Genomic DNA, 9,654 nt, shown 5'->3' with positions numbered 1-9,654 from the left:
AATTTATCCAGGCATGGTGGTGTGCACTTAGTCCTAGCTACTTGGGAGCCTGAGGCAGGAGAATTGCTTGAATTTGGGAAGGCGGAGGTTGTAGTGAGCTGAGATTGCACCACTGCACTCCAGCCTGGGCAACAAGAGCTAAACTGTCTTTAAAAATATATATATATATATATATATACACACACACACACATATATACACACACACACACACATATATATATATATATATGAATGAACGCTTACATACTTAAACATGAATTGCTTTGTTTGGCATTCGCTGTTCCCGTGCATGCCAGCAGCTTCTTACCGCAAACACCTGGGACTTACTATAGAGCAGCTGGAGTACATTCCGCCCACACACAGGACAAAGAGCTGACAACCAAGGAGAGAGGGGAATCAATACTCCAGTTTTCTCCCTTCCATTTCCCTGTATCTCAGCAGTATGGAGCTTGTTACCAGTGAGAACCTGCTCGCTGACTTTAAACTGGTTTTCTTACCTTCTCAGTTCAGTTTTTCCTTACCTCAACTGACGGTTTCTGGTATGACCTAGCAAATAAACTGCTTTCACTGAAATTTCAGTCTTGGAATCTACTTTGGGTTTCCCAATTTAAGACAGAAACATACTCATTTTCCCATCACTGGACTTCCAGGTTGTTTTCAATTTTTCACTGTTACAAACAAGGCTGCAACATTTATCTACAAACCTCTGGATATACACGTAGGAAGCTTTTGGTATTTCCACTAGCGAAACTGCTCAGTTGAAGGGTATGTGGATCTTCACCTTTAATAAATATTGCCAACATTTGAAAAGCCCGACAATGTCAAGGACTGGCAAGAGTGTCACATGTGATGGGTGTGGAAAGGCAGCTCACTGTAGCAGGTGCTGGGGACTCAGTTGGGGTCTTGGAGAAGCACTTATTTATAGCAAGAATGTTTCATAAATGGTATCTGATAGAGTCAAGAGTAGTGGGGAATAAAAACAAGTGGCTTAGAAATAATTATAGATCTAAAGTCAACAAAATACTTTTTTTCTAATGTAAAAATCCATACTTTTTTTAGAGGGAGGGGGGACAACTTAAACCAGAAAACACCTTCATATTAATCATTCTTCTCATATACTTCAAATTTGTACTTAATGCCTTTCTCCTCTTGGACATCAGAGAGAACACCTGGGTATTCTGGTAGAAGTTTATATTTCTCCAAATCAATTTCTGGAAGAAAGGTGTCACTTTCAAAGTCTTGCATGATCCTTATCACAAATAGTTTAAGATGGCCTGGGTGATTCATGGCTTCCTTATAAACAGAACTGCCACCAACTATCCAAATCATGTCTACTTTATTTGCTAATTCTGGTTGTTCAGTAAGTTTTAAGGCATCATCCAGACTTCTGGCAAGAAAATGAGCTCCTTGTGGAGGTTCCTTGAGTTCTCTGCTGAGAACTAAATTAATTCTACCCTTTAAAGGTCGATTCTTCTCAGGAATGGAGAACCAAGTCTTCTTACCCGTAATCACCAGATTCTGTTTACCTTCTACTGAAGAGGTTGTGGTCATTCTCTGGAAATATCTGAATTCATTCCTGAGCGGCGGCCAGGGCAGGTCCCCGTTCTTGCCGATGCCCATGTTCTGGGACACAGCGACGATGCAGTTTAGCGAACGAACCATGACAGCAGCTCAATATTTTTTAAATAACACTTCAAAAGCACAGTCAGCAAAAGCAAAAATAGACAAATGAGATTAAATCAAACTAAAAAGTCTCTGCACAACAAAGGAAAAACTTTAAAAGTGTGAACAGACATGAAGATATTTGGAAACTATGCATCTTACAAGGGCTTAATATCCAGAATATATAAGGAACTGAAATAATAACAACAAAAAAGCTAAAATAAATAACCCATTAAAAATGGGCAACTTGGCCAGGCACGATGGCTCACACCTGTAATATCATCACTTCAGGAGGCTGAGGTGGGAGGATTACTTGAGGCCAGGAGTTTAAGACCTGTCTCATCTACATAGCAAGACTATTGCTATAAAAGGAAGTTTTAAAAACTATCTGGGCATGCATATAGCCAAGACAATCCTAAGCGAAAAAAGCAAAGCTAGAAACATCACTCTACCCAACCTCAAACTATACTACAAGGCTACAGTAACCAAAACAGCATGGTATTGGTACAAAAACAGACATGCAGACCAATAGAACAGAATAGAGATCTCAGAAATAAGACTGCACATCTACAACCATCTGATCTTCGAGAAACCTAACAAAAGCAAGCAATAGGGAAAGGATTCCCTATTTAATGAATAGTGCTGGGAAAACTGGCTAGCCATATGCAGAAAATTGAAACTGGATCCCTTCCTTACACCTCACACAAAAATTAACTTGCTTGTTTGTTTGTTTATTAAAATTAACTCATTTGGATTAAAGACTTAAATGTAAAAAGCAAAACTATAAAAACCCTAGAAGAAAATCTAGGCAATACCATTCAGGACATAGACACAGGAAAAGATTTCATGATGAAAACGTCAAAAGCAATTGCAACAAAAGCAAACATTGACAAATGGGATCTAATTAAACTAAAGAGTTTATGCACAGCAAAAGAAACTATTATCAGAGTGAACAGGCAACCTACAGAATGGGAGAAAATTTTTGCAGTCTATTCATCTGACAAAGGTCTGATACCCAGAATCCACAAGGAACTTAAACAAATTTATAAGAAAAAACCCCATTAAAAAGTGAGCAAAGGACATGAACAGACACTTCTCAATAGAAGACATTCATGCAGCCAACAAATGTATGGAAAAAAGTTCAACATCATGGATCATTAGAGAAATGCAAATCAAAACCACAGTGAGATACCATCTCATGACAGTCAGAATGGTAATTACTAAAAAGTCAGGAAACAACAGAGGCTGGTGAGGCTGAGGAGAAATAGGAAGGCTTTTACACTGTTGGTGGAGTGTAAATTAGTTCAACCATTGTGGAAGACAATGTGGCGATTCCTCAAAGACCTAGAAGCAGAAATACCATTTGACCCAGCAATCCCATTACTGGATATAAACCCAAAGGAATATAAATCATTCTGTTATAAAGATACATGCACACAAATGTTCACTGCAGCACTCTTCACAATAGCAAAGCCTGAAATCAACCCAAATGCCCATCAATGATAAACTGGATAAATAAAATGTGGTACATATACACCACAGGATACTATGCAGCCATAAAATGTAATGAGATCATGTTCTTTGCAGGGACATGGATGGAGCTGCAAGCCATTATCCTCAGCAAACTAACACAGGAACAGAAAACTAAATACTGTGTGTTCTCACTTATAAGTGGGAGCTAAGCAATGATAACACATGGACCAGGGAGGGAAACAACACACACTGGGACCTGTTGGGGTTGCAGGGGGAGGAAGAGCATCAGGATAAATAGCTAATGCATGCTGGGCTTAATACCTAAGTGATGGGTTGATAAGACTTTAATAGGCATTTCTCAAAAGAAGTCATACAAATGGCCAACAGGTATATGAAAAAATCAAAAAATCATCAGCCTCACTAATCATAAAGGAAATGCAAATCAAAACCACAATGAGATACCACCTCACTCCAGTTACAATGACTATTATCAAAACAATAAATGAAAATACGTGGTGGTGAGGATGTAGAGAAAAAGGAACACTTACTGTTGGTGGAAATGTAAACTAGTATAGCCATTATGAAAAACAGTAGATGTTCCTAAAAAAATTAAAAATAGAACTCTCATATAACCTGAAAGTTGCACTACTGGGTGTATAATCCAAAGAGAGTGAAATCAGTATGTCAAAGAGATATCTGCACTCCATGTTTACTGCAACGCTATTCACAATAGCCAATATTTGGAATCAACCTCCATGTCTGACAACGAACGAATGGATAAAGAAAATGTAGTATACACATAATGACATACTATTAAGCCATTTAAAAAGTATGAAATCCTGTCATTTGGGATAACATGGATGACACTATCTTCAGTGAAATAAGCTAGACACAGAAGGACAAATACTGTGTAATCCCACTCGTATGTGAAATCTGAAAAAAAATTAATTTGATAGAAGTCTAGAAAGTAAATAGTAGAACAATGGTTAACAGACTAGGGAGGGATTGGGGGAGGGAGGATGGGGAGAGGTTGCTCAACAGGTACAAAGGTAGATAGGACGAATAAGTTCTGATGTTGTATTGCACAGAAGGTGACAATGGTTAACAGTAAGGTATTGTTTATATATCACAAAACAGCTAGAAGAGAGTTTTTTTAATGTTATCACCAAAAATACATGAGGTGATGACTATGCTAATTACCTTGATTTGTTCATTATACAACATATACATATATCAGAACATGAAATTGTACCCTATAAATACGTATAATTACAATGTGTCAACTAAAAATGAAAAAATAATTGAACTATCACCTTATTCACCTTCACCACACATTGGTCATATTTCTGACCAATCTAGATTGTTATGGTCATAGGTGAAGATGCCTGTGTGACCCTGCAAAATTAACATTCGACATTCTCATGAAAAACAAAGGGTTTGTTTCATATGACCTTATTCTATTTGCAGAAGTAATACTCTCTTCTACTCCTACTTAGGAAATATCAAGTACTGGAAAAGGCAAAATATCTCTTCTTTACAAAAGTTAACCAAGAGGAGAATTGCATGCTACTGCATGGAGCAGATCCCTCCTGCCTTCTGAGAACGACAAGAAAATCGCATAAAGGAGTACTAATTAAGGTGTGGTCCATAGACGAGAGACTGTCTGTGAACTGTCTGTGATCAATAAATAGAGAAATTGATGGGTGGGGCACGGGAGTGGGCGCGTGTGAATCACAGCTAGGAGAGAGGACTGCTTGCGTTAGAGTCCATCCTGGTCAATAACGAGGTGCTCTCTCTAAAAACAAAACAAAACAACGAAACGAAAACTCAGCAGGCCACCAACCGGGACACTCCCCAGGTCAAATGACCGAGCCTCTAATTCTGTGATTGTTGTTGCTGTGCTCACGTTATTAAAACAAACAAACAAAAAGTGAAGATGTTTAGAACGTTTACAGTACTTTGGCATTGTCCTGATACCCGAGCTCCTGATCAGCAGACTCTATTCAGCCAGGTATAGGGCAGTTCGAGCGCTGTCAAATTTGTGATTCCCATGAGGCCAGGCTGCTTACCGGTGATGCATAAAGGACCACATCCTGGTTCGTGAAGAATTTGGAGGTAGGGGAGAAGGAGGGAGAAACTGGTCCTTTATCACAGGTGGTTTGAGAGCACTGATGTAAACTATCGTCACACTTTTGTAGTATAATTTGCTATTAATCCTCAATAGATCATTTACACTAAGTCGGAAAAAAGTGGAAACATCAGATATGTGGGATATGCGTCACCTTGTACATTTCTCAGCTGGAAAAGTGTAAAACATCTCAATTTTGCACCTCCCTTTTCAAACGTGTCTTTGGCTAAATCAATGTTGGCTGTAACCGCTCGTCCTCGAGCGAGCCCTGCCATCTTGTGGTTGAAGGTGTTGACTGCAACAGAGATTAGCGGTCTTTGACATCAACAGTTCTGATTGGGTAAAAGTACCCTCGTCTTGGGGTAGTTCTCTTTTGATGTCCTAGAGTCAGTCATACACAAATGCCTTCTTCCCCGAAAGTCCATTGTAAACAACGGAATGGACTTTAGGGAAAGGAAAGGAAAACGTGTTCTTTAGGACTCTTTAAATAGCATTCACCTATTAGAAGAATTCTCTGATTCATGAGCAGCGCTAAATAGATACCGTGGGCGTGAATGTTGAACGAATTCATTTCTACACTATTTTATAGGAGTACTGAATAGTGGGGAATTGGAACCCCTCCAGGGGGAACCGAACATTGTCATTCAGAAGAAGACAAAGAGGGACTGAAATGAAGCTGTTGATTTCAACATACAAATTCTGGTGGTAGTTGAAGGCAAAGTAAGTTTCTCCGAATCCCTAGTCAACTGGAGGTAGAGACGGACTGCGCAGGTTAACTACAGCTCCCAGCATGCCTGAGGGGCGGGCTCAGCGGCTGCGCAGACTGGCGCGCGCGGGTGGTCATGGGACTTCAGCATGGCGGTGTTTGCAGACTTGGACGTGCGAGCGGGTTCTGACCTGAAGGCTCTGCGCGGACTTGTGGAGACAGCGGCTCACCGTGAGTTGCCCCGGCTTCGCGGGCCGCAGCGCCTGCCCAACCTCATGCCACCCTGACCATCGGGACCCTCTTGGGAGGAACTGTTTCCTGATGAGTCTCTGTCAGGTCTTCCAGAGTCTCTGGGATGTCCCTGGAATGTCCCTGGAGGCTGATGCCCGCCGAGGTGTTGGTCTGATTCCTGGCGCGGAAAACTGAACAAGGTTGTTACCTTGTTCAGCTCCTTTCCTGCAATGAGGGAACGGAGACACCCAACGAGGGCGAGGGATTCGCGTAGGGACCTACAGCTGATAGATGACTGAAACCGGAGCTGGACTCCAAGTGTACAATCTTCTAAGTTTCTAAGTTACTATCAGCCCTTCCTGACTCTCACGACAGTATCTAAACAAATGCTGGAATTTGGGGCACGGACAGGAAGCGCCGTGGAGGCTCAGAGAAGGAGGAGGATGCGGGAGTGTTGGAACAATATTATCCAGACAGAGAGAGGGTAGGTGGGGACATACACGGTGGAGTGGAGGTGGAGGAGGACAGCATGGCCCGAATCGAAGGGAAGCGAAAGCCTTGAGAGACTAGAACCTGTTTTAACTATTGGAGTTAGTCGTGGGTTCTGTATTCCTTAGACTGTAAAGTGTGGGGATAGAGATATTAAAAAGAATCAAGAGGTTCGTGCAGTAACATCTGCTCCTCAGAGACAGTTTTCAGCTCATTGTGAGTTCTGATTACTGATACTGTTCAGAGGTGGTGCTAGAAATGACAACCACTTCTTGGCAAAATGAATCACACCATTTTTTAAATTGTCCTCTTTATGAAGTACCCTTGGCGAAATGACTTTGCCTTTCCACTGCTGCCACTAAATGAATGTTATCTCTGTGATACTTTGCTCATCAGCACGAAGAGGAAAGTAGACAAGATGATCTGGGCCATTTAGCGCTAATGTTCTTTGCTCCTGTAAAATAAATTTTCTTGGGTGTAGCTCGTCGCAATTATTACCTCCTCAATAGGCTTTTCCTGATGCCATACCATTTTTAAATAAATCATGAGCTTCTTAAGAGAATTGCCATGTCTTATCCTTTTATTTACTGTGCTTAACTTATTCACTTTGTAAGCACTAATGCATGGCAGTTACTCAGTTAATGCTTGTGCAATAAACTGAACACATTAAAAAAAATACAAAAAAGAAAAGTTGTAATGATTTCTTTAGAGAATTTCCCCCAGTTTAAAATACACTTGAAAGAGATGTGGTAATTATGTACATTGTTAGTGGTTATTTTTTTATAAATTAAATGGAATTCATGGCATATGACAAAGTTGCCTCAACTTACAAGTCAGACAAAGGACTGCTATTTGATGAGTCTGGAAATAAATAGTGGACATTTTCAAAGAATAGGGAAGACAGAGCCCTGGTTCTTAGTTTCTGATGTGATATAAGAAACCAGTAATAAGCTTCAGAAATACACTGCGTAAATTAAAATACCTTAAAGCCTGATTAGGGAAGTAAGTACTCCTAAGCTGCCAGATGAGGAGTAGTCTAGGAAAAAGTTTTGTGGAGAAACAGATCCTAGTTGACATTTCTGTAGAATGGTAGGGACATTGTTTAGTAGCCAAAAGGATATCCCAAATGGGTATAACAAGGAAGTTTAGAGCAGATTTGGGAGTGTGGTAAAGAAGAATAGGGAGAAGGTGTGACTGGTTGATTTGACTAACTGGGTGCAAGGTGAAGCCCAAGGTACAGGCATACATGTGATTTTTTTGTTTTTAAGGGTGACTTTCTCCAGGGAGGCTTTGTGACCCCTACACCAGGTTTCATTGTGCTATATACTTCCATAGAAAACTTACTTATAAAAAAATGTATTTATATACAATGACTCGCTTAATTGCCTTATTTGCCTTAGTTCTCCAACAGACTGGGCTGTAAATTTCTTGTGGAGAAGGATTGTATTATTTATCCTGTATGCTCAATACCAGTTTAGGGCTTGTCAAGTAATGGATGCTCAGTAAATACTTGAGGGAGGAAGGGAAGAAGGAAGTTGGACAAACTGATGAGAGTTTGGCATTGATATGTATTTTAATATTAATATCCTTTCATCCCCATTGGTATTTTTAAAAATTAAAGATGAGAATCATGATTTTTAGATTTTTTTTGGTAGCCCAAAGGTCCAGAACAGTGCTAACTGATGAGGGTAATAAAGCAAGCCCTTGACCTCAAGGAGCTCCCAGTCTGTCGATGGTGTGCAGCTTCAAACGGGAAGTGGGCGGCAGTGGTGTGAGGGAGTTATCACTCCATTTCTCTCTAGGAAAGGAGTCTCTGAAGGAAGTAAAAGGACAAAAAGCAAAAGAATGAGAATAAAAGTGACAGTGATAAAGTAGGAACTTCATGGGATGAAAATGAATACAGGGACATGAAAGAGAATGACAGTTGAAAAGGAGAAGCACAAAGTTAAGAGTCTTTAGTATCATTTTAATAATAATTCATAATGGTTAAGCAAAGACCTATGTGCCAGGCACTGTTCTCAAACACCTCGTGTGTATTATTTAAATTTCATGAGAGGTGTATGAAGTAAGTGTTGTTATTTTCACTATTTGACATATGAAGAACCTGAAACTTCACATTAAGTAACTTGTAAGTGGTAGTGCGTAGACTTTAAATCAGGCAGACTGACACTAGAGTTCACATTCATAACCACTCCTTAAATGGCCTCCTACTCTTGACATCTAGACTTAGGATGGACCTGTGTTACAGGAAGGAGAGGTTGTTATATTTAACAAAAGTGTTCAATTTTTCTTTTTCAGTTGGCTATTCAGTTGTTGCTATCAATCATATCGTTGACTTTAAGGAAAAGAAACAGGTAAAGTAATATTTCTGAAGTTAATAAGTTCATAAATAGGTATTTTTAATTCTGTTTATATTGGTAATTTGGAAGCTACAGATTAGAATATTTCTTAAGTGCACTCCTTTGTGCACTATTCCTTTTCTATTTTTATATGTTAACAGTTGAACTGATGCATATTTATATAAACAATGAAGATTTTTGTGAGATACTAGGATATAGTGTTCAGGATTCCTAAAGTTGATTTGAAATTAAGTTACTTTCACTGTTCAAAAAGTGCATTGTTATTGGCTGGACTGTACTCAAAATATTTAGTCCTTTTTATTTTATTGTCGTGGACTTATTAACTAATTTCTCTCTTAAACATTACTAGTAAGTATGTATATTTCTCTTAGGCCAACAACTGTATCCTGTAGATTATTTCAGTCTAAAAATTAGTTTTCATTCTTCCTATTCACTGATGTTTACAGTTGCTTCTCTGTTTAGCTTTCTTTTTAAAAATAATTTTAAAAAGTCTTTTTGAATACCAGAAATCACCTTGCTTTCTTTTAAAAATAAATGCGTATTTTTTTTCTGAGAACCCCTCCTAATTTTTCCATTATGCCTTGTGCTATTGATGTATTCAAT

General features: G+C 39.2%; 1 protein-coding gene and 1 pseudogene across 2 annotated transcripts in view; one reads left to right on the top strand and one right to left on the bottom strand.

Annotated features, from left to right (window-relative positions):
- Window positions 1–247: 247 nt before the first annotated feature.
- On the bottom strand, window positions 248–1,724 carry LOC105480468 (dihydrofolate reductase pseudogene; annotated as a pseudogene).
- A 4,327-nt stretch (window positions 1,725–6,051) lies between these two features.
- The window catches only part of LOC105480476 (ribonuclease P/MRP subunit p30), a 29,759-nt gene continuing 26,156 nt past the window's right edge, over window positions 6,052–9,654 (top strand). Inside the window, exons 1-2 of one of the 2 annotated variants that reach the window (XM_071069512.1) lie at window positions 6,052–6,202; window positions 8,990–9,045. In XM_071069512.1, coding sequence (XP_070925613.1) covers window positions 6,121–6,202; window positions 8,990–9,045 — 138 coding nt within the window. In that variant the 5' untranslated portion in view covers window positions 6,052–6,120. The remainder of the gene's footprint in view (window positions 6,203–8,989; window positions 9,046–9,654) is intronic. The other variant, XM_011739413.2, reaches the window with a different exon arrangement.

This window comes from Macaca nemestrina, chromosome 9 (assembly GCF_043159975.1).
Source record: "Macaca nemestrina isolate mMacNem1 chromosome 9, mMacNem.hap1, whole genome shotgun sequence".
NCBI classification, from domain to species: Eukaryota; Metazoa; Chordata; class Mammalia; order Primates; family Cercopithecidae; genus Macaca; species Macaca nemestrina.
The sequence above is the reverse complement of the archived record's forward strand: the minus strand, read 5'-3'. Positions and strand labels throughout refer to the sequence as shown.